This window comes from Salvelinus alpinus, chromosome 1 (assembly GCF_045679555.1).
Source record: "Salvelinus alpinus chromosome 1, SLU_Salpinus.1, whole genome shotgun sequence".
In the NCBI taxonomy this organism is placed as follows: domain Eukaryota; kingdom Metazoa; phylum Chordata; class Actinopteri; order Salmoniformes; family Salmonidae; genus Salvelinus; species Salvelinus alpinus.
This window is the reverse complement of record NC_092086.1, coordinates 10,963,841-10,989,321: the sequence shown is the minus strand read 5'-3', so window position 1 is coordinate 10,989,321 and position 25,481 is coordinate 10,963,841. Positions and strand designations below refer to the sequence as shown.

General features: G+C 42.2%; 2 protein-coding genes across 5 annotated transcripts in view; one reads left to right on the top strand and one right to left on the bottom strand.

Annotated features, from left to right (window-relative positions):
* The window catches only part of LOC139583688 (NLR family CARD domain-containing protein 3-like), a 672,088-nt gene that overhangs the window by 474,985 nt on the left and 171,622 nt on the right, over window positions 1–25,481 (bottom strand). The gene's annotated exons all lie outside the window — the stretch shown is intronic.
* LOC139539872 (NLR family CARD domain-containing protein 3-like) overlaps window positions 1,974–25,481 on the top strand; it is a 27,641-nt gene continuing 4,133 nt past the window's right edge. Inside the window, exons 1-8 of the mRNA XM_071343235.1 lie at window positions 1,974–1,978; window positions 10,593–10,709; window positions 10,921–11,005; window positions 11,135–11,363; window positions 11,962–13,723; window positions 13,999–14,172; window positions 23,780–23,953; window positions 24,493–24,666. Of these exons, the coding sequence (XP_071199336.1) occupies window positions 1,974–1,978; window positions 10,593–10,709; window positions 10,921–11,005; window positions 11,135–11,363; window positions 11,962–13,723; window positions 13,999–14,172; window positions 23,780–23,953; window positions 24,493–24,666 (2,720 nt within the window). The remainder of the gene's footprint in view (window positions 1,979–10,592; window positions 10,710–10,920; window positions 11,006–11,134; window positions 11,364–11,961; window positions 13,724–13,998; window positions 14,173–23,779; window positions 23,954–24,492; window positions 24,667–25,481) is intronic.

Below are 25,481 nucleotides of genomic sequence, written 5' to 3'. Positions count from 1 at the left end.
ATCCTCCGGCACCCTGTAGTGAGACGGCAGGACTTGGAGAACCGATCCACAACGCCTACGGATCGTAGGAAGATTAGTCAGGAAATCCACCGACAGCTTACCCGTTCCATGGCTGTTGTGGAACGGGTAAGGGTTGTAACTTACCTCTGGGCAGGTGTCTAGGAGCCTTGCACTGGGCGCACACCGAGCATAAATCCTCATGTCCTTAGCTAAAGTGGGCCACCAGTACTTCTCACTAAGACAGTGCACCGTCCGACTGATACCAGGATGACCAGAGGAGGGTGACGTATGGGCTCAATAGATTAGCCGGTCACGGACAGCAGACGGAACGTACAGACGCCCAGCCGGACATTGAAGGGGAGCGGGCTCTGTATGCAACGCCTGCTCAATGTCCGCGTCCAGCTCCCACACTACCGGTGTGGAGGAGGCCGGGAGTATGGGGGTGGGATACATGGGCCGCTCCTCTGTGTCATACAGCCGGGACAGTGCGTCTGCCTTAACGTTCTGGGAGCCTGGTCTGTATGAAAGAGTAAATACAAAACGGGTGAAAAACATGGCCCACCTTGCCTGGCGAGGGTTCACTCGCCGCCAGTACTCCAGTTTGTGGTGTTCAATCCAGATGAGAAAAGGGTGTTTAGCCCCCTCAAGCCAATGTCTCCACGCCTTCAAGGCCCTGACGACAGCCAACAGCTCCCGGTCCCCCACATCATAGTTTCGCTCCGCCGGGCTGAGCTTCTTCAAGAAGAAGGCACAAAGGCGGAGCTTCGGTGGCGTTCCCTGAGCGCTGAGAGAGCACCGCTCCTATCCCAGCCTCGGACACGTCCACCTCCACTATGAACGCCAAAGAGGGATCCGGATGGGCCAGCACGGGAGCCGAGGTAAACAGAGCCCTCAGGTGACCAAAAGCCTTGTCCGCCTCAGCTGACCACTGCAAGCGCACAGGGCCTCCCTTCAGCAGTGAAGTAATGGGAGCTGCCACCTGACCAAACCCCGGATTAACCTCTGGTAGTAGTTGGCAAACCCTAAGAACCGCTGCACCTCCTTTACCGTGGTGGGAGTCGGCCAATTACTTACGGCTGCAATGCTGTCACTCCATCTCCACCCCTGACGTGGAAATGCAATACCCTAGAAAGGAGACGGACTGTTGGAAGAACAGGCATTTCTCAGCCTTGACATACAGGTCATTCTCCAACAGGCGACCAAGCACTCTGCGCCCCAGGGACACATGCTCGGCGCATGTAGCAGAGTATATTAGAATGTCATCTATATACACCACTACACCCTGCCCGTGCAGGTCCCTGAAAATCTCATCCACAAAGGCTTGGAAGACTGATGGTGCATTCATCAACCTGTACGGCATGACGAGGTACTCATAATGCCTAGAGGTGGTACTGAAGGTACTCATAGTGCCCTGAGGTGGTACTGAAGGTACTCATAGTGCCCTGAGGTGGTTCTGAAAGCCGTCTTCCACTCGTCTCCCTCTTGGATACGCAACAGGTTGTAAGCGCTCCTGAGATCTAGTTTGGTGAAGAAGCGCGACCCGTGCATTGACTCTATAAGCGGTAGCGGGTAACTATGCCTCACCGTGATCTGATTCAGACCCCGATAGGCAACACACGGGGCGCAGACCCCCATCCTTCTACTTCACAAAAAAGAAACTCAAGGAGGCGGGTGAAGTGGAGGACCGAATGTACCACTACCGCAGGGATTCGGAGACATATGTTTCCATAGCCTCCGTCTCCGCCTGTGAGAGGGGATACATGTGACTCCTGGGAAGTGCAGCATCTACCAGGAGGTCTATCGCACAATCGTCCCGTCGATGAGGTGGTAATTGAGTCTCCTTCTTTTAGAGAAGGCGAGAGCCAAATCGGCATATTCAGGGGGAATGCGCACCATGGAGACCTGGTCTGGACTCTCCACCATTGTAGCACCAACAGAAACCCCTAAACACCTACCTGAGCACTCTCGCGACCATGCCGTGATAGCCATCTGTGGCCAAGAAACAGTGGGGTTATGACAAGCTAACCAGGGTAGGCCCAGCACCATGGGAAACGCAGGAGTCAATGAGGAAGAGACTAATTCTCTCCGTATGACCCCCCCTTGCGTCACCATACCCAAAGGCGCAGTGACCTCCCTAATCATCCCTGATCCTAATGGTCGACTATCTAAGGTGTGAACGGGGAAGGGCACATCCACGGGAACAATGGGGATCCCTAAACTATGAGCTAACGCTCTATCAATGAAATTCCCAGCCGCGCCTGAATCTACGAGCGCCTTATGCTCGGAATGCGGGGAAATCTCAGGAAAAGTGACAGACACAAACATATGTGCAACAGAGGGCTCTGGGTGAGAATGGTGCCGGCTCACCTGGGGTGACGCCAGAGCGCCCTACCTGCTGCCTCGATTCCCAGAGGAACCAACCCGGCACCAACCGGCAGTGTGACCTCTGCGGCCACAGATGGTGCACGAGCGGGAACCCCCTCCGGTCTCCCTGCGCACCGCCCCTCCCAGCTCCATAGGTATCGGAGAGGGGGTGCGGGAGGATGGAACCACCAGACCCCGATCTGGACGTCCGCGGGTAGCCAGCAGGTTGTCCAGCCGGATGGACAGGTCCACCAGCTGGTCGAACGTGAGGGTGGTATCTCCTGCAGGCCAGCTCCCGATGGACGTCCTCGCGCAGACTGCAACGATAATGGTCGATCAGGGCCCTGTCGTTCCATCCCACGCCGGCAGCCAGGGTACTAAACTCCAGGGCGAACTGGTTAGATGCTAGATGAACCAGATGCTGGCTACCTCTGTCCGGTTCTCCTCTCTTCACTAGATGGACGGTAACTTTAGTGTTCAATCCCTCTGTGTCCAAGGACCAAACTTGAATATTATTTTCGAGGTGCCTCAAGTAGGCTGGACAGATTACATTTTTAACAATGTTTTTTTTCTGATGAAAACTAGTTAATTGCATCCGCCATGGAGCCCAGTTTCATAATATTACATTATGTTATGAGGTAATCGCTAAAAAACAGACCTTATTTTAGGTCATTTTTCTCCCTGCCAGCTCCTATTAGTTCTATTGAGCAGCATGACTCCAACTCACCTTCTGAACATTCTATTCGCAGCTCATTGTTCTGCATCACAATGGCAGCTTCTCTATTGTTATCAATGAGACCTGTCGGCAATAACCGTGAACTCTGACCTCGGTAACTTATTATTATCCTTGTAGGCTGACCTCAATTATTATTATTATTATCATGTAACTGGGATCTGGCTACTTTTTGAGTGCTATCCCTGTTCTCTTGGGTACATATTATTGCCCACAGTCCTAAACGTTAACCATTATCTCGTCATGGTTAACCATATTTGTTTTCAGAAAAAGGTATACCACCTAAACAAAACGCATGTCCCTGTCCTCTTTTTCAAGATGTGGCTGATTTAAACAGACAGAATAAATTTTTTTATTAAGAAATAACACTTTTTTTGATGACTTGTTGTTTCTAAATGGCTGCTGGGTAATTTGGTAATTTTCAAAAGTCAGAGTAATATGATATGCATCAAAATCTTCATTTGTAGGCATCGGATTGAGCAAATGCTGCACAGGTTCACAGAGTTGCAAACCAAATGGACAGGTCTAGCTCATTGATTTGTAGATCTGACTCAGTTGCTACCTCAGATTATGAGCCTAGCAGGTGTCGTGAATGAGTTACGTAGTACCCACAGAAGACCACAGGGAGAAGTAAGAGAGCTACAAACCCATACTATTTTTGTCTTAAAAACCCTAAACCTATCAATGACTCAAATGTATTTATAAAGCCCTTTTTACATCAGCATCTAACCCTACGTATTACCTATTTTAGCCTTAACCCTTACCCTAATTCTTGAGTTTATTTATTTATTTTATTTTTACAGGGACAGTGCACATTAATCAACGTTTCAGTAAAAGTGCCGGTTTTAGCCAGCCGGCTAATTTTCAACCGCAGTTCCTGGGCAGGTTATTAAAAACAATTACAATATAGACAATAGCAACATAGAACAAGACATAGCATACAGACATAGCAACATAGGACAAGCAAGACGTAGCATACAGACAGAGCAACATAGAACAAAAAGCAGCAAGACAAAATTCATAAAAGCAACAAAGTGTTTCCACACCTCACAAGTTAGACAACAGACATGGAAAGCGGCAACACACAGCTAGGGACCATGTTCACAAATCTGATTGACCTTTAGCCATGTCTTCAAGCATTTTGTTAAAGTGTGATATGTGGTGCAGTTATGTGTGTCTGATGGCAGTGTATTCCAGACATGGGAAGCTCTCACAGAAAAAGCGGATTTACTAAAGGTGCTTTTCCTTAGGGGAACTACACAGTCACCTCTCATGGCAGACCTTGTGGATCTGCTGCCATATGTTTGGGTTTTCTGTTTAACAAAAATACTGAGTGGAGGGGGAGCCAAGCCATTTAGGATCTTGAATACAAGACATGCATCAGTGTATTGCACAAGATTTTCCCCACTCAGGAGCTCATGCTTTCTGAGGATGTGACACTGATGATGGCTATTGGGCTTCCTATCAAGCACTTTGAGAGCCTGTTTGTAGACAGACTGAATAGGTCTTACTGTTGTACAGCAAGCTTGAGCCCAACTAGTCAAGCAGTATGTTAAGTGGGGGAGTATCATAGATTTGAAGTACAGTTTTGCTACCTCTGTAGTCAAACAATTTCGAATATATCGGAAATTAGCTAGGTTGAATTTGGTTATTTGAATTACCTTTTTCACGTGCTTTTTAAAAGAGAGGTTGGAATCAAGTATGATGCCAAGGTACTTAAAATCAGATACCACCTGGAGCTTCTCCCCTGACACATAGACATCTGGCTCAGTAGCATCTGTTGCCCTCTTTGTGAAGAACATGCAAACAGTTTTTTTCACATTGAGATGCAAACACGAGTCACTGAGCCACTTTGTAACCTGGACCATTACAGTAGTGAGTTCTTGTGCAGCTTGTTGTTTGCTCTTTGCATGCACATATTTCACTGTATCATCTGCATACATTTGAACTTCAGACCCAGTACAGACAGAAGGCAGATCATTAATGTACAGGCTGAACAGGAGGGGCCCCAGTATTGACCCTTGGGGCACGCCCACATCATAGCTAAGAGTGGGCGACAGCTCATTGCTCACTCTGACACACTGAGTTCTGCCTTCAAGGTATGATTTCATCCATCTCAAGGCATCGGGGGAAAAGTTGAACTTGGACAATTTTGTGATGAGAATCTCATGGTTAACAGTATCAAAAGCCTTCCTTAGGTCCAGAAACACAGCCCCAACAACGCCCCCTTTGTCCATCTTGGACTTCACATTTTCCAGAAGAAAGCAGTTGGCCGTTTCTGTGGAGTGTTTCGCTCTGAAGCCAAACTGCATGGAATGTAATGTGAAGGGGCTGTTGTTGAGGTGGGCAATCAGTTGTTCTGCTACACACTTTTCAACAACCTTTGACACCACAGGTAATATACTAATGGGCCTGTAGTTACTCACGTCAGCAGGGTCGCCTGATTTAAAGATGGCTGTTATTATGGCCGACTTCCATACCCTTGGAAACACCCCGAGACCAATAGATGTGTTGGTGACCTTAGTAATGGGGCCAATGAGTGACTCTTTGCAGTTTTTAAGAAAGGTAGAGTCCATCCCAAACACATCTTTGGCTTTAGAGTTCTTTAGTGAGCTAATCACCTTGTCCACGTTTGACTCAGAAACCTCCCTTATGATGAAGACAGGTTGAGCATCATTTACTAGCACTGAGCCCAAGAAACCAGTGGAGGGGTTCTGTGTCAGTACCCTGACAGAGTCAATAAAGTAGGAATTGAAGGCTATTGCTATTTCAACTGCATCCTGTGTTAGATTGTTATTCACCATGATTTCTAGTCTTTTTGCAGTGTTACTATGGTCTTTCCCTGTTAACTTTTTTAGATTCTCCCAGATCAGTTTAGAATTTCCCTTTGCTTCACCAATTATGTTAATAAAAAAGTTTGCCTTGGCCTGTCTGATTTCTTTCATCACCTTATTTCTCAACATGGTAAACCTACGTCTGTCATGCTCTAATTTGGATCTTAGGGCTATTTTTAGATAATAATCTCGTTCTTTCATCAATTTCCAGATTTCTCCATTTAGCCAAGGAAGAGTGCTCTTTTGGCCAGGTTTGGATTTGATTTTCTTTAGGAAACCATTTAATGTAGTCTGGATTGTGGATAGAAAAACTTGACTATCAGCTTCCACGTCTGCATAGGACAAGAGCTCATTCCAGTTAATTCCCTTAATTGCGTTTTCAAAATAGCTTAATTCACTCTTAGGTGCGGCAGCGTAGCCTAGTGGTTAGAGTGTTGGACTAGTAACCGAAAGGTTGCAAGATCGAATCCCCGAGCTGACAAGGTACAAATCTGTCGTTCTGCCCCTGAACAGGCAGTTAACCCGCTGTTCCTAGGCCGTCATTGAAAATAAGAATTTGTTCTTAACTGACTTGACGAGTTAAATAAAAATAAAAAAAAGGTATTCTGAGTTGATCCGGCTTTCTAACAGTAGAGAGGTTAAACCTGCTCTTAGACAGCTTTCTGGCTATAAGTGTCAGATTATGATCAGATAGCCCAGTAACCATATTGAATGATTTAGTCACTCTCTCTGGTTTATTACTGAACACCAAATCAATCTGTGTTTTAGAGCAACAAGTCACCCTGGTTGGCCCTTTAACTAGCTGTGTAAGGTCAAAGGTATTAGTGATCCGTTTGAGGGTTTTCCTACAACACTTGTCTTCATAATTAATGTTAAAATCTCCCATTAAGATGACCTCTTTCCCAAAATCACATTCCCTAAGCATGTTATTAAACTGATCAAAAAACACACTTTTGGTGGAAGGTGGCCTATACATTCCAATGAGGGTAAAAGACATTTGGGGAGAAAGTGTAGAAACAGTTTTCGTAATAATATTAAGTTAGTAAATACCATTATAGTACTAAATAGCGTTTTGATTATTTTGTTAATCAAAACCTGTCTAAGCATTTTGCTTTTTTTGTTTTGTTATTTTATCATGTTTATTATTGCAAGGCAGGGCACGTGATTAACAATCCACATTTTTTTATTTTTCAAATGTAGTTTGAACTGGGTGACGTAGTAACCTCTATGAAAAAGTCCTGCATTTGGCTTTGGATAGGTGGGGCAGGTTTGAGAATGATCTAAGGAATTAACAAGAAAAATCCACTTTATTTCTCAGCTGCCTCCCCAATGTCTGCACGTGAATTAATAAATGTTTATTGCAAAATTTCCAATAGATGGCAGCATAAGACCACAAAGCATCAGTTATAGGCTACAAGCAGCAATATGATTGACATAAAATAGCATGCAACTACAGACATTATGTCCAAAGATTTTCAAAAATGGTCACATTACTTTAGTTAGCTATATATCTTGTATTAGGGCTGTGTTGCTTTTGGGAGAGCAAAACAATAGTGACAATAGCAGGTATTGAACACCGGGTAAATAATCACTAGTCAGAACCTCAACCTTAGTATACATTCATTATAAAACACATCTTAATATCTGATATTGCGAGTAAACAACCTCGGAATAGAAAAGACAAGAGTGCGTCTTCCAGCCCACCAATAAAATACATCACTTAACATTTTTTACATTTTTTTTTTTTACTAACCCTCCCGGTTAGTAAATTTACCTCAACATGCCCCCGGAGAAGGCAGAGTGACGACACCAGCCTTTTGGCGGGGCTGAGTTGACTACTAGAGAGAGAAGCCAGAGCTGGTCGATGTGGGTTGATACTGGTGAACTTCTTATGGCTGCAAGCCCGATGTCGGTACACTTATGACAACAGCCAGCTCAAGTGCAGGGCGCGAAATTCAAAAGATATTTTTTAGAAATATTTAACTTTCACACATAAGTCCAATACAGCAAATGAAAGATAAACATCTTGTGAATCCAGCCAACATGTCCGATTTTTAAAACGTTTTACAGCGAAAACACCACGTATATTTATGTTAGCTCACCACCAAATACAAAAAAGCACAGACAGGTAGCTTGCACAAAACCAACCTAACTAACCAAGAACCAACCAAACTAACCAAGAAACAACTTCATCAGATGACAGTCTTATAACATGTTATACAATAAATCTATGTTTTGTTCGAAAAATATTGCCGCTACCATCACAGCTACCGTCAGAAATGGCACCGAAGCAGCTAGAACAATTACAGACACCAACGTGAAATAAATAAATACTCATCATAAAACATTTCTGAAAAATACATGGTGTACAGCAAATGAAAGACAAACATCTTGTGAATCTAGCCAATATTTCCGATTTTTTTAAGTGTTTTACAGCGAAAACACAATATAGCATTATATTAGCTTACCACAATAGCCAGAAACACAAGCCATTTACCAGCAGCAAAAGTTAGCGATCGTAACAAACAAGCAAAAGATATATAATTTTTCACTAACCTTGACAAGTTTCATCAGATGACAGTCCTATAACATCAGGTTATACAATACACTTATGTTTTGTTCGAAAATTTGCATATTTAGAGCTGAAATCCGTGGTTATACATTGTGCTAACGTAGCATCTTTTTCCCAGAATGTCCGGATATATTTATGACACTCACCTATTCTGACCAAATAACTATTCATAAACTTTACTAAAAAATACATGTTGTATAAGAAATGATAGATACACTAGTTCTTAATGCAATCGCCGTGTTAGAATTCTAAAAATAACTTCAGTACGACATCCAGCTTACGTTATAGCGAGAGAGCGCCCAAAACCTGGGCGCAAACTAATAGTAAACATGTTCGACAGATATATGAAATAACATCATAAATGGGTCCTACTTTTGATGATCTTCCATCAGAATGTTGTACAAGGGGTCCTTTGTCCAGAACAATCGTTGTTTGGTTTTAGAATGGCCTTTTTCCCTCTCGAATTAGCAAGCCAAACTAGCCAAGTGGCGCGAAGCTGCCCATCGTCGCCAAACGCAGAGAACGCAACACGCCTAAACTCCCGAAAATATTTCAATAATCTGATGAAACTATATTGAAAAAACATACTTTACAATGATATTATCACATTTATCAAATAAAATCAAAGCCGGAGATAACTGACGTCTATAGCGAATGCTTTTCAGATGCCAACACTGATGACCTTTATGCGCTTCCTGAACAAAGGAATTCCGGGGTCATGTCATTCCAAGCTCTCTCTTTTGACCATAGAAATACCTAGAAACCCCATTTCACCTCTCACAGCCTATTGACATCTAGTGGAAGGCGTATGAAGTGCATGTATATTAATAGATTTCAAGCACATTTATAGGCAGGTCCTGGAACAGAGCATCGATTTCAGATTTTTCACTTTCTGACAGGAAGTTTGCTGCAAAATGAGTTCTGTTTTACTCACAGATATAATTCAATTTTTAGAAACTTGAGAGTGTTTTCTATCCATTAGTAATAATAATATGCATATTGTACGATCTAGAATAGCAGTACGAGGCCGTTTAAATTGGGCACGATTTTTTCCCAAAGTGAAAATAGCGCCCCCTATCCCAAACAGGTTAACTTCTTATGGGCAGGTGGGAGGCTAGTGTCCCACCTGGCCAACATCCGGTGAAATTGCAGAGCGCCAAATTCAAAATACAGAAATACTCATTAAAAATATTCATAAAAGATACACGTTATACATCGGCTTAAAGATTAACTTTATTTTAATCCGCTGTGTCAGATTTCAAAAAGTCTTTAAAACGAAAGCATATTATCTGAGGACAGCGCCCCGTTTACAAAAACATACAAACATTTTACAACCAAGGAATTACAAAAGTCAGAAACAGTGATAAAATGAATCACTTACCTTTGATGATCTTACATTGTTTGCAGTCACAAGAGTCCATGTTGTTGTCCACTGGCTCAAAGGCGGTCACGACATGCAGACGAATATATCCTAATAGTACTGGTCAATTTTTTCAAAACATGTCAAACAATGTTTATAATTAATCCTCAGGTTGTCTATTGTCTTCAATAGAAAGGAAAAACAACGGAGGGCGCGCAAAGGAGCTATGCTTCATTCTATAGAAATGAAAGGTTTCATTCTCCTCATTTTTCAGAAACATCTAAAGACTGTTGACATCTAGTGGAAATACATAGGAACTGCAATCTAGGTCCTAACCCAGCGGATACTGTATAGGCATTCATTTGAAAACTAGACACATCAAAAATATTCCACTTCCTGGATAGATTTTCCTTAAGTTTTTGCCTGCCATATCAGTTCTGTTATACTCACAGACATTATTCGAACAGTTCTGGAAACTTTAGAGTGTTTTCTATCCAATAATAATTCCTAGCTTCTGGGCCTGAGTAACAGGCAGTTTACATTGGGAACCTCACTCATCCAAAATTCAAAATACTGCCCCCTACCCAAGAGAGGTTAAACAATAAAAGCACATTTATGAACGTTTCTGAAAATGGATATATAGTGTTTTGGAATGAAACTCTTCTTCTGTTTCCCCATCTGAGCTCAGAGTAGATGAGAGATGTAATGTTTGTCTCTGTTGTGTTGAAGTCCAATCAGGCAGAAGAGAACAGCCTCCCCTGTTCCCAGCTGTGTGTCCATGAAGAGTGACAAGTCTATGGAACCTCCTATATACTTTAGAGAGGGAGACTTTTCTACTGAACAAAGGTAAGAAGAACTCATGGGTCATGGTCAGTGAGTTAAACAACACTGTCTCTAGTCATTTCTCCTCTCCCATTTTCACATTCCTTATTTTTGTTTTCAGAATCCATAGCTAATTTTGTTCATTTCCATAATCCTAAAACAATATTAAACAAACACAACATTCCCTCCCTGTGTGTGTGTGTGTGTGCGCACTCCTTGGATGTTTGGTCCACAGAAACCAACAGGAGAGATCAGAGTCAGAGATTCTCAGTGGTCAGTCTTCCCAGAGTCATCAAACAGACCTGGACTCCATATTCAGTGTATGTGGTCCTGTTATGTACATTTGATTTTGTTGACCTCAAGTAAAGTTGATCTGTCAATCATTAATTAATGTGTTAATGAGAAAGCATTTATTCTCTTGCTTAACTTATTTACTTGATTTATTTCAGTTGCTTGAAGAGAATATTTTGACATTTGTGAAGAACGAGCTGAAGATGTTCAAGAGGATTCTTAGTCCAGAACTCCCAGAAGGCTTTGAGAGTCAGAAGCAGGATAAGGAAGTGGTGGACGCTGAAGATGAGAAGCAGGAGAGCAGTGCCAGAGAGGGGGCTCTGAAGATCACACTGCACGTCCTGAGGAAAATTAACCAGAAGGAGCTTGCTGACACACTGGAGAAATGTAAGATCTGTCTGCCTCATGTTGAATGATGTTTTATAACATTTAAAAGCTGTAGCTAAAGTACAGCTAAAGTAGCTGTGTAACTCAATGATTTTGTTGGAGCCTTAACACAACACCTAGTGACCTCATCAAGCAGCAGAAGGGATGTGTTCATTTTTTTTCTGTGTTAATTAATAGAGAGAGAGAGACAAAATTAATAATACCATCAATAATATTAGAATCAGTCACACCAGTCTGTAATGCATTATGACATTTACACATTTATACAGTCAATTTAAGAGAATGCATTTTTTTTTTTTTTTTTTTTTTTTTTTTACCTTTATTTTACTAGGCAAGTCAGTTAAGAACAAATTCTTATTTTCAATGACGGCCTAGGAACAGTGGGTTAACTGCCTGTTCAGGGGCAGAACGACAGATTTGTACCTTGTCAGCTCGGGGATTTGAACTTGCAACCTTTCGGTTACGAGTCCAACGCTCTAACCACTAGGCTACCCTGCCGCCCCATTATTATAATGTAAAACTTTATAACAGTCCTACAATACTGTAGGCATTAAAACAGACGTAATATTAATATCCTCTGTGTTATTTCTTCATTCAGATGAGCTTGCTGTGATTTGCCAACGTGAACTCAAATCTAATCTAAAGAAGAAGTTTCAATGTGTATTTGAGGGGATCGCTAAACCAGGAAACCCAACACTTCTCAATAAGATCTACACAGAGCTCTACATCACAGAGGGTGGAACAGGAGAGGTCAATAATGAACATGAGCTGAGACAGATTGAGACAACAACCAGGAAACAAGCAAGACCAGAGACTGCAATCAAATGTAATGACATCTTCAAACCCTTAACTGGACAAGACAAACGTATCAGAACTGTGTTGACAAAGGGAGTCGCTGGCATTGGAAAAACAGTCTCTGTGCAGAAGTTCATTCTGGACTGGGCTGAAGGAAAAGCAAACCAGGATGTCCAAATTGTATTTTCATTCCCTTTTCGGGAGCTGAATTTGATGAAAGGGGACAAACACACTTTCATTGAACTTCTCAATCACTTCTCAATGGAAACCAAACAATCAAGAATCTCCAACTTCGACAAGTACAGAGTTCTGTTCATCTTTGATGGTCTGGATGAGTGCCGACTGCCCCTAGACTTCCAGAAGAACAAGATATGTTGGGACGTCACAGAGTCAACCTCAGTGGATGTTCTGCTGACAAATCTCATCAAGGGAAATCTGCTTCCCTCTGCTCTCCTCTGGATAACTACCCGACCTGCAGCAGCCAATAAGATCCCTTCAGGGTGTGTTGACCAGGTGACAGAGGTACGAGGGTTCAATGACCCACAGAAGGAGGAGTACTTCAGGAAGAGATTCAGTGATGAGGACCTGGCCAGCAGAATCATCTCACACATAAAGACATCAAGGAGCCTCCACATCATGTGCCACATTCCAGTCTTCTGTTGGATTTCTGCGACAGTCCTTGAACACATGTTGAAACATAAGAGAGAAGAGATGCCCAAGACTCTGACTGAGATGTACACACACCTTGTGGTGTTTCATACCAAACAGAAGAATGAAAAGTATCTTGGGAAAGAAGAGACAGGTCCACACTGGAATGAAAAGAGCATTCTGTCACTGGGAAAACTGGCTTTTCAACAGCTTGTGAATGGCAATCTGATTTTCTATGAAGAAGACCTGAAAGAGGCTGGTATTGATGTCAATGAAGCCTCAGTGTACTCAGGATTGTGCACACAGCTCTTTAAAGAGGAATGTGGGCTGTACCAGGACAAGGTGTACTGCTTTGTTCATCTGAGCATTCAGGAGTTTCTGGCTGCTGTATATGTGTTCCTCTCATTCATCAACAACAATGAGAATCTAATGGACAAACTGCAAACAAACAAGTCTGCAGTTACTTTCTACAAGAGTGCTGTGGATAAAGCCTTACAAAGTGAGACAGGAAACTTGGACCTTTTCCTCCGCTTCCTTCTGGGCCTTTCACTGGAGTCCAATCAGAAGCACTTACAAGGTCTACTGACAAAGACAAGAAGCAGATCACAGATCCATGAAAAAACTGTCAAGTACATCAAGGAGAAGATCAGGGAGAATCCCTCTCCAGAGAGGAGCATCAATCTGTTCCACTGTCTGAATGAACTGAATGACCATTCTCTAGTGGAGGAGATCCAAAGATACCTGAGTTTAGGAAGTCTCTCTAGAGCCAAACTGTCACCTGCACAGTGGTCAGCTCTGGTCTTTGTGTTGCTGACTTCAGAAAAGGAGCTGGATGTGTTTGACCTGAAGAAATACTCCAGATCAGAGGAAGGTCTTCTGAGGCTGCTGCCAGTGTTCAAAGCCTCCAGAGCTGCTCTGTGAGTACATAAAATGACATATAAGAACTAATCATCAGGAAGCAATATTCAGTTTAGAGAAAATGATGTATTATAATATTATATTGAATAACATATTGAATAAATGCACTTATTTTCACATTAGTGTAACATTATGACCAGACAATTCTAGAAGACAGAAGATGAATCTATATGTTGTTTGGGAGAATTAACTAAATGCATCTGCCATTGTCCTTCTACACTACTGGTGTTAAATTAACAGTGTGTTTGTGAAGTCATGATGATCTCTTTGTCAGGCTGTCAGGCTGTGGAGTCACAGAGGAAGGCTGTGCTTCTCTGGTCTCAGCTCTGGAGTCAAACCCCTCACACCTGAGAGAGCTGGATCTGAGTAACAATGACCTGAAGGATTCAGGAGTGAAGCTGCTCTCTGCTGGACTGGGGAATCCCCACTGTAAACTGGAGACTCTGAGGTCAGTATTCCTGTAGTTGGTCAACAAGTGATAACTGTTCACCAGATCCACATGTGTTTACCAGACACACATAGTCCACACCATATGTGTTTGGAAAGTGAAGCTTACAGTTTTACATTTGGTGTTATGCTCCAGCATTTTGGATTTTAGGTAGAATGTTTCGTATTAGGTGACAGTACAGAATGTCACCTTTTATTTGAGAGGATTCATATATGTTTTACCTTTTAGAAATGAAAGCACTTTATGTATGTACAGTGGCTTGCAAAAGTATTCACCCCCCTTGGCATTTTTCCCCCCAAAAATTGCCTTACAACCTGTAATTAAAATAGATGTTTTGGGGGTTTGTATCTGTTGATGTACACAACATTCCTACCACTTTGAAGATGCTAAATATGTTTTCTTGTTAAACAACCGATAAATAATAAGAACAGAGAACTTGTGCATAACTATTCACCCCCCAAAGTCAATACTTTGTAGAACCACCTTTTGTAGCAATTACAGCTGCAAGTCTTTTGGGGTTTGTCTCTATAAGCTTGGCACATTTAGCCACTGGGATGTTTGACCATTTTTCAAGGCAAAACTGCTCCAGCTCCTTCAAGTTGGATGGGCTCCGCTGGTGTACCGCAATCTGAAAGTCATTCCACAGATTCTCAATTGGATTGAGGTCTATGCTTTGACTTGACCATTCCAAGACATTTACATTTTTCCCCTTAAACCACTCGAGTGTTGCTTTAGCAGTCTCAAAATCTCTGGAAGACTGAAACAGGTTTCCCTCAAGAATTTCCCTGTATTTAGCGCCATCCATCATTCCTTCAATTCTGACCAGTTTCCCAGTCCCTGCCGATGAAAAACATCCCCACAGCATGATGCTGCCACCACCATGCTTCACTGTGGGGATGGTGTTCTCGGGGTGATGAGAGGTGTTGGGTCTGCGCCAGACATAGCGTTTCCCTTGATGGCCATAAAGCTCAATTTTAGTATCATCTGACCAGAGTACCTTCTTCCATATGTTTGGGGAGTCTCCCACATGCCTTTTGGCGTACGCCAAACGTGTTTGCTTATTGTTTTTTTAAAGCAATGTATTTCTTTCTGGATACTTCCGTAAAGCCCAGCTCTGTGGAGTGTACGGCTTAAAGTGGTCCTATGGACAGATACTCCAATCTCTGCTGTGGAGCTTTGCAGCTCCTTCAGGGTTATCTTTGGTCTCTTTGTTGCCTCTCTGATTAATGCCCTCCTTGCCTGGTCTGTGAGTTTTGGTGGGCGGCCTTCTCTTGGCAGGTTTGTTGTGGTGCCATATTCTTTCCATTTTTTAATAATGGATTTAATGGTGCTCCGTGGGATTTTCAAAGTTTCAGATATTTTTTTATAACCCAACCCTGATCTGTACTTCTCCTCAACTTTGTCCCTGACCTGTTTGGAGAGCTCCTTGGTCTTCATGGTGCCGCTTGCTTGGTGGTGTCCCTTGCTTAGTGGAGTTGTAGACTCTGGGGCCTTGCAGAACAGGTGTATATATACTGAGATCATGTGACAGATCATGTGACACTTAGATTGCACACAGGTGGACTTTATTTAACTAATTATGTGACTTCTGAAGGTAATTGGTTGCACCAGATCTTATTTAGGGGCTTCATAGCAAAGGGGGTGAATACATATGAACGCACCACTTTTCTGTTTTTCATCCATTTTTTTTTTTTTTTTAAATTTCTCTTGACCAATTTGGACTATTTTGTGTTTGTCCATTACATGAAATCCAAATATAATCTATTTAAATGACATGTTGTAATGCAACAAAATAGGAAAAACACCAAGGGGGATGAATACCTCTGCAAGGCACTGTAGTCTACCATTTGAAGAAGTCTTAATTATTTGGACATATTCACATATATTGGTAATGGTGAGAGGTTAGCATGTTTTGTTGTAGCCTCTGTTATTGGTAATGGTGAGAGGTTAGCATGTTTTGTTGTAGCCTCTGTTATTGGTAATGGTGAGAGGTTAGCATGTTTTGTTGTAGTCTCTGTTATTGGTAATGGTGAGAGGTTAGCATGTTTTGTTGTAGCCTCTGTTATTGGTAATGGTGAGAGGTTAGCATGTTTTGTTGTAGCCTCTGTTATTGGTAATGGTGAGAGGTTAGCATGTTTTGTTGTAGCCTCTGTTATTGGTAATGGTGAGAGGTTAGCATGTTTTGTTGTAGCCTCTGTTATTGGTAATAGTGAGAGGTTAGCATGTTTTGTTGTAGCCTCTGTTATTGGTAACGGTGAGAGGTTAGCATGTTTTGTTGTAGCCTCTGTTATTGGTAATTTGGAGAGGTTAGCATGTTTTGTTGTAGCCTCTGTTATTGGTAATGGTGAGAGGTTAGCATGTTTTGTTGTAGCCTCTGTTATTGGTAATGGTGAGAGGTTAGCATGTTTTGTTGTAGCCTCTGTTATTTGTAATGGTGAGAGGTTAGCATGTTTTGTTGTAGCCTCTGTTATTGGTAGTTTGGAGAGGTTATCATGTTTTGTTGTAGCCTCTGTTATTGGTAATGGTGAGAGGTTAGCATGTTTTGTTGTAGTCTCTGTTATTGGTAATGGTGAGAGGTTAGCATGTTTTGTTGTAGTCTCTGTTATTGGTAATGGTGAGAGGTTAGCATGTTTTGTTGTAGCCTCTGTTATTGGTAATGGTGAGAGGTTAGCATGTTTTGTTGTAGACTCTGTTATTGGTAATGGTGAGAGGTTAGCATGTTTTGTTGTAGCCTCTGTTATTGGTAATGGTGAGAGGTTAGCATGTTTTGTTGTAGCCTCTGTTATTGGTAATGGTGAGAGGTTAGCATGTTTTGTTGTAGCCTCTGTTATTGGTAATGGTGAGAGGTTAGCATGTTTTGTTGTAGCCTCTGTTATTGGTAATGGTGAGATGTTAGCATGTTTTGTTGTAGCCTCAGTTATTGGTAATGGTGAGAGGTTAGCATGTTTTGTTGTAGCCTCTGTTATTGGTAATGGTGAGAGGTTAGCATGTTTTGTTGTAGCCTCTGTTATTGGTAATGGTGAGAGGTTAGCATGTTTTGTTGTAGCCTCTGTTATTGGTAATGGTGAGAGGTTAGCATGTTTTGTTGTAGCCTCTGTTATTGGTAATGGTGAGAGGTTAGCATGTTTTGTTGTAGCCTCTGTTATTGGTAATGGTGAGAGGTTAGCATATTTTGTTGTATCCTCTGTTATTGGTAATGGTGAGAGGTTAGCATGTTTTGTTGTAGCCTCTGTTATTGGTAATGGTGAGAGGTTAGCATGTTTTGTTGTAGCCTCTGTTATTGGTAATAGTGAGAGGTTAGCATGTTTTGTTGTAGCCTCTGTTATTGGTAACGGTGAGAGGTTAGCATGTTTTGTTGTAGCCTCTGTTATTGGTAGTTTGGAGAGGTTAGCATGTGTTGTTGTAGCCTCTGTTATTGGTAATGGTGAGACGTTAGCATGTTTTGTTGTAGCCTCTGTTATTGGTAATGGTGAGAGGTTAGCATGTTTTGTTGTAGTCTCTGTTATTTGTAATGGTGAGAGGTTAGCATGTTTTGTTGTAGCCTCTGTTATTGGTAGTTTGGAGAGGTTATCATGTTTTGTTGTAGCCTCTGTTATTGGTAATGGTGAGAGGTTAGCATGTTTTGTTGTAGTCTCTGTTATTGGTAATGGTGAGAGGTTAGCATGTTTTGTTGTAGCCTCTGTTATTGGTAATGGTGAGAGGTTAGCATGTTTTGTTGTAGCCTCTGTTATTGGTAATGGTGAGAGGTTAGCATGTTTTGTTGTAGACTCTGTTATTGGTAATGGTGAGAGGTTAGCATGTTTTGTTGTAGCCTCTGTTATTGGTAATGGTGAGAGGTTAGCATGTTTTGTTGTAGCCTCTGTTATTGGTAATGGTGAGAGGTTAGCATGTTTTGTTGTAGCCTCTGTTATTGGTAATGGTGAGAGGTTAGCATGTTTTGTTGTAGCCTCTGTTATTGGTAATGGTGAGATGTTAGCATGTTTTGTTGTAGCCTCAGTTATTGGTAATGGTGAGAGGTTAGCATGTTTTGTTGTAGCCTCTGTTATTGGTAATGGTGAGAGGTTAGCATGTTTTGTTGTAGCCTCTGTTATTGGTAATGGTGAGAGGTTAGCATGTTTTGTTGTAGCCTCTGTTATTGGTAATGGTGAGATGTTAGCATGTTTTGTTGTAGCCTCTGTTATTGGTAATGGTGAGAGGTTAGCATGTTTTGTTGTAGCCTCTGTTATTGGTAATGGTGAGAGGTTAGCATGTTTTGTTGTATCCTCTGTTATTGGTAATGGTGAGAGGTTAGCATGTTTTGTTGTAGCCTCTGTTATTGGTAATGGTGAGAGGTTAGCATGTTTTGTTGTAGCCTCTGTTATTGGTAATGGTGAGAGGTTAGCATGTTTTGTTGTAGCCTCTGTTATTGGTAACGGTGAGAGGTTAGCATGTTTTGTTGTAGCCTCTGTTATTGGTAGTTTGGAGAGGTTAGCATGTGTTGTTGTAGCCTCTGTTATTGGTAATGGTGAGACGTTAGCATGTTTTGTTGTAGCCTCTGTTATTGGTAATGGTGAGAGGTTAGCATGTTTTGTTGTAGCCTCTGTTATTTGTAATGGTGAGAGGTTAGCATGTTTTGTTGTAGCCTCTGTTATTGGTAGTTTGGAGAGGTTATCATGTTTTGTTGTAGTCTCTGTTATTGGTAATGGTGAGAGGTTAGCATGTTTTGTTGTAGCCTCTGTTATTGGTAATGGTGAGAGGTTAGCATGTTTTGTTGTAGTCTCTGTTATTGGTAATGGTGAGAGGTTAGCATGTTTTGTTGTAGCCTCTGTTATTGGTAATGGTGAGAGGTTAGCATGTTTTGTTGTAGACTCTGTTATTGGTAATGGTGAGAGGTTAACATGTTTTGTTGTAGCCTCTGTTATTGGTAATGGTGAGAGGTTAGCATGTTTTGTTGTAGCCTCTGTTATTGGTAATGGTGAGAGGTTAGCATGTTTTGTTGTAGCCTCTGTTATTGGTAATGGTGAGAGGTTAGCATGTTTTGTTGTAGCCTCTGTTATTGGTAATGGTGAGATGTTAGCATGTTTTGTTGTAGCCTCAGTTATTGGTAATGGTGAGAGGTTAGCATGTTTTGTTGTAGCCTCTGTTATTGGTAATGGTGAGAGGTTAGCATGTTTTGTTGTAGCCTCTGTTATTGGTAATGGTGAGAGGTTAGCATGTTTTGTTGTAGCCTCTGTTATTGGTAATGGTGAGAGGTTAGCATGTTTTGTTGTAGCCTCTAACTTTCTCACTCATATTATTTTTTATTATTTTTATTTCACCTTTATTTAACCAGGTAAGCTAGTTGAGAACAAATTCTCATTTGCAACTGTGACCTGGCCAAGATAAAGCATAGCAATTCGACATATACAACAACACAGAGTTACACATGGAATAAACAAAACATAGTCAATAATACAGTAGAACAAAAGAAAACAAAAAGTCTATATACAGTGAGTGCAAATGAGGTAAGATAAGGGAGTTAAGGCAATAAATAGGCCATGGTGGCGAAGTAATTACATTATAGCAATTAAACACTGGAATGGTAGATGTACAGAAGATGAATGTGCAAGTAGAGATACTGGGGTGCAAAGGAGCAAGATAAATAAATAAATACAGTATGGGGATGAGGTAGATAGATGGGCTATTTACAGATGGGCTATGTACAGGTGCAGTGATCTGTGAGCTGCTCTGACAGCTGGTGCTTAAAGCTAGTGAGGGAGATAAGAGTCTCCAGCTTCAGAGATTTTTGCAGTTTGTTCCAGTCATTGGCAGCAGAGAACTGGAAGGAGAGGCGGCCAAATGAGGAATTGGCTTTGGGGGTGACCAGTGAAATATACCTGCTGGAGCGCGTGCTACGAGTGGGTGCTGCTATGGTGACCAGTGAGCTGAGATAAGGCGGGGCTTTACCTAGCAGAGACTTGTAGATGACCTGGAGCCAGATGGTTTGGCGACGAGTATGAAGCGATGGCCAGCCAACGAGAGCGTACAGGTCGCAGTGGTGGGTAATATATGGGGCTTTGGTGACAAAACGGATGGCACTGTGATAAACTGCATCCAATTTGTTGAGTAGAGTGTTGGAGGCTATTTTATAGATGACATCGCCGAAGTCGAGGATCGGTAGGATGGTCAGTTTTACGAGGGTATGTTTGGCTGCATGAGTGAAGGATGCTTTGTTGCGAAATAGGAAGCCGATTCTAGATTTAATTTTGGATTGGAGATGCTTAATGTGAGTCTGGAAGGAGAGTTTACAGTCTAACCAAAAACCTAGGTATTTGTAGTTGTCCACATATTCTAAATCAGAGCCGTCCAGAGTAGTGATGCTGGACGGTCGGGCGGGTGTGGGCAGTGATCAGTTGGCCAGAAGTATACAGAATGGTGTCGTCTGCGTAGAGGTGGATCAGAGAATCACCAGCAGCAAGAGCGACATCATTGATGTATACAGAGAAGAGAGTCGGCCCGAGAATTGAACCCTGTGGCACCCCCATAGAGACTGCAAGAGGTCCAGACAACAGGCACTCCGATTTGACACACTGAACTCTATCAGAGAAGTAGTTGGTGAACCAGGCGAGGCAATCATTTGAGAAACCAAGGCTGTTGAGTCTGCCAATAAGAATGTGGTGATTGACAGAGTCGAAAGCCTTGGCCAGGTCGATGAATACGGCTGCACAGTAATGTCTCTTATCGATGGCGGTTATGATATCGTTTAGGACCTTGAGCGTGGCTGAGGTGCCCCCATGACCAGCTCTGAAACCAGATTGCATAGCGGAAAAGGTACGGTGAAATTCGAAGTGGTCGGTAATCTGTTTATTAACTTGGCGAAGACCTTAGAAAGGCAGGGCAGGATAGTAATAGGTCTGTAGCAATTTGGGTCTAGAGTGTCCCCCCCGTTGAAGACGGGGATGACTGCGGCAGCTTTCAAATCTTTGGGAATCTCAGACGATACGAAAGAGAGGTTGAACAGGCTAGTAATTGTGGTTGCAACAATTTCAGCAGATCATTTTAGAAAGAGAGGGTCCAGATTGTCTAACCGGCTGATTTGTAGGGGTCCAGGTTTTGCAGTTCTTTAAGAACATCAGCTATCTGGATTTGGGTGAAGGTGAAATAGGGGAGGCTTGGGCGAGTTGCTGTGGGGAGGGCAGGGCTGTTGACCGGGGTAGGGTTAGCCAGGTGGAAAGCATGGCCAGCCGTAGAAAAATGATTGTTGAAATTCTCGATTATAGTGGATTTATCGTGGTGACAGTGTTTCCTAGCCTCAGTGCAGTGGGCAGCTGGGAGGAGGTGCTCTTATTCTCCATGGACTTTACAGTGTCCCAGAACTTTTTTGAGTTTGTGCTACAGGATGCAAATTTCTGCTTGAAAAAGCTAGCCTTAGCTTTCCTAACTGCCTCTGTATATTTGTTCCTGACTTCCCTGAAAAGTTGCATATCACGGGGGCTATTCGATGCTAATGCAGAATGCCACAGGATGTTTTTGTGCTGGTTAAGGGCAGTCAGGTCTGGAGAGAACCAAGGGCTATATCTGTTCCTGGTTCTAAATTTTTTGAAAGGGGCATGCTTATTTAAGATGGTGAGGAAGGCACTTTTAAAGAATGACCAGGCATCCTCTACTGACAGGATGAGGTCAATATCCTTCCAGGATACCCGGGCCAGGTCGATTAGGAAGGCCTGCTCGCTGAAGTGTTTTAGGGAGCGTTTGATAGTGATGAGGGGTGGTCGTTTGACCGCAGACCCGTTACGGACGCAGGCAATGAGGCAGTGATCGCTGAGATCTTGGTTGAAAACAGCAGAGGAGTATTTGGAGGGCAAGTTGGTTAGGATGATATCGTTGAGGGTGCCCGTGTTTACGGATTTGGGGTTGTACCGGGTGGGTTCATTGACAATTTGTGAGAGATTGACGGCATCAAACTTAGATTGTAGGATGGCCGGGGTGTTAAGCATGTCCCATTTTAGGTCACCTAGCAGCACGAGCTGTGAAGATAGATGGGGGGCAATCAGTTCACATATGGTGTCCAGGGAACAGCTGGGGGCAGAGGGTGGTCTATAGCAAGCGGCGACAGTGAGAGACTTGTTTCTGGAAAGGTGGATTTTTAAAAGTAGAAGCTCGAATTGTTTGGGTACAGACCTGGATAGTAGGACAGAACTCTGCAGGCTGTCTCTACAGTAGATTGCAACTCCACCCCATTTGGCAGTTCTATCTTTAAACAGATTCAGATCTGTTTAAACCAACTCTTAGTTTCCTGATTCAGATCTGTTTAAACCAACTCTTAGTTTCCTGATTCAGATCTGTTTAAACCAACTCTTAGTTTCCTGATTCAGATCTGTTCAAACCAACTCTTAGTTTCCTGATTCAGATCTGTTCAAACCAACTCTTAGTTTCCTGATTCAGATCTGTTTAAACCAACTCTTAGTTTCCTGATTCTGATCTGTTTAAACCAACTCTTAGTTTCCTGATTCAGATCTGTTTAAACCAACTCTTAGTTTCCTGATTCAGATCTGTTTAAACCAACTCTTAGTTTCCTGATTCAGATCTGTTTAAACCAACTCTTAGTTTCCTGATTCAGATCTGTTTAAACCAACTCTTAGTTTCCTGATTCAGATCTGTTCAAACCAACTCTTAGTTTCCTGATTCAGATCTGTTTAAACCAACTCTTAGTTTCCTGATTCAGATCTGTTCAAACCAACTCTTAGTTTCCTGATTCAGATCTGTTCAAACCAACTCTTAGTTTCCTGATTCAGATCTGTTTAAACCAACTCTTAGTTTCCTGATTCAGATCTGTTTAAACCAACTCTTAGTATCCTGATTCAGATCTGTTCAAACCAACTCTTAGTGTTATTATTCATTATTTATTTATGATTTTTATTAATCAAGGCATAATCAGGATTAATTTAGTATTGTTTAGAAATGTGTTATCTACTCCCTTAGACAGAAAATTACTCCAGTCATCATCCACAGTTCAGTTACTATTGGGCAAAACACAACCCAAAACACAACCAAAACAAATCGCAAATGCAACCAATTAGTTTGGAACCAAATACTACACTTTTGACTACTTTAATACACTATGAGTAAATTGATCAGAATATTTACGACTTCAAATTATCAAAGTATGGGGGGACTAGATACATAAAGTGCTTTCATTTCTAAATGGTGAAACATATATGTATTAAAATACCCTCAAATTAAATGTGACATTATATACTGTCACCTCATATAAAACATTTGATCTGAAATCCAAAATGTTGGAGTATAGAGCAACATTTCAAATGTTTTCTTCACTGTCAAAATAGATATGGTGTGGACTGTATACTCAATACAATCTAAATCTGATACCTCACTGTCTGTCTTTTGACTGATACTGCTTTTTAAACTGGTCTGGTCAGTCTACTCAAATATTTGTACTATACGTGTTTCTATCTGCAGGCAATACTTTGATAATTTGTCATTTCTAATAATGATACATTCATTTATGAATAGATAAGACAGGTTTCAAGACACTGATGTATCTGAATATGTTAAAAAGAATATACTGCCACTATTTTCACCACCAAAGAATAGCAGTGTGATTTTAATGTGATTTGACTCTTTGCAGGCTGTCAGGCTGTCTAGTCACAGAGGAAGGCTGTGCTTCTCTGGTCTCAGCTCTGAGGTCAAACCCCTCACACCTGAGAGAGCTGGACCTGAGCTACAATCACCCAGGAGACTCAGGAGTCAGACTGCTCTCTGCTGGACTGGAGGATCCACACTGCAGACTGGAGAAACTCAAGTATGTAGAGGGTTTATGTCAATGTTCATATCAGACATGTTTGACTTATCAGGCTGGTTAAGACAAACATTCTGACCAACACTTGGACAAAGTTATATGTGTGTGTGTGTCCAGTGTGTGTGTTTGTGTCCTCTCAAACACAGAATGGACACACACACACACACACAATAGACACACACACACACACTGGACACACACACACACACTGGACAAAAGCTGTTGCCCAATACCTTGCACAGCAGTCGTTTCACCACAGGAAGCTGGGGTTGTTACAGTTAATGAACTGGATATTCTATGTTCATTATCACATATCAATCACACTTACAAAAGGGTTCATTGATCATTATATTGAATAACATATTGAATCAGTACATTGGTTTTCACATTAGTATAACAAAATGACCATACAATTCTAGGAGACGGAAGATGAATCTATATGTTGTTTGAGAGAATAAACCAAATGCATCTGCCATTGTCCTTCTACACTACTGGTGTTAAATTAACAGTGTGTTTTGAAGTCATGATGATCTCTTTGTCAGGCTGTCAGGCTGTGGAGTCACAGAGGAAGGCTGTGCTTCTCTGGTCTCAGCTCTGAGGTCAAACCCCTCACACCTGAGAGAGCTGGACCTGAGTAACAATGACCTGAAGGATTCAGGAGTGAAGCTGCTCTCTGATGGACTGGGGAATCCCCACTGTAAACTGGAGACTCTGAGGTCAGTATTCCTGTAGTTGGTCAACAAGTGATAACTGTTTACCAGATCTACATGTGTTTACCAGACACACATAGTCCACAACATATGTGTTTGGACAGTGAAGCTTACAGTTTTACATTTGGTGCTATGCTCCAGCATTTTGGATTTGAGATAGAATGTTTCATATTAGGTGACAGTACAGAATGTCACCTTTTATTTGAGGTTAAAGGTGAGAGGTTAGCATGTTTTATTTTTCTAAACGGTGAAACAGACATGTATTAAAATACCCTCAAATAAAAGGTGATACCCTCAAAGAATAGCAATGTGGTTTAAGGCACAAGGCGAGACCCAGATGACACGGGAGGCAGATGGATAAAGTCTTTGATATTTATTAATATACTAAAAGGGGTAGGCAAGAGAATGGTCGTGGACAGGCCAAAGGTCATAACCAGATCAGAGTCCAGGAGGTACAGTTTGGCAGGCAGGCTAGAGGTCAGGACAGGCAGAATGGTCAGGCAGGCTAGAGGTCAGGACAGGCAGAATGGTCAGGACAGGCAGAATGGTCAGGCAGACTAGAGGTCAGGACAGGCAGAATGGTCGGGCAGGCTAGAGGTCAGGACAGGCAGAATGGTCAGGCAGGCTAGAGGTCAGGACAGGCAGAATGGTCAGGACAGGCAGAATGGTCAGTCAGGCTAGAGGTCAGGACAGGCAGAATGGTCAGGCAGGCGGGTACAGAGTCCAGAAAACAGGCAAGGGACAAAAACCGGGAGGACTATCAAAAAAGAGAAAACAGGAGCACAAGGAAAAACATGCTGGTTGACTTGAAACATACAAGA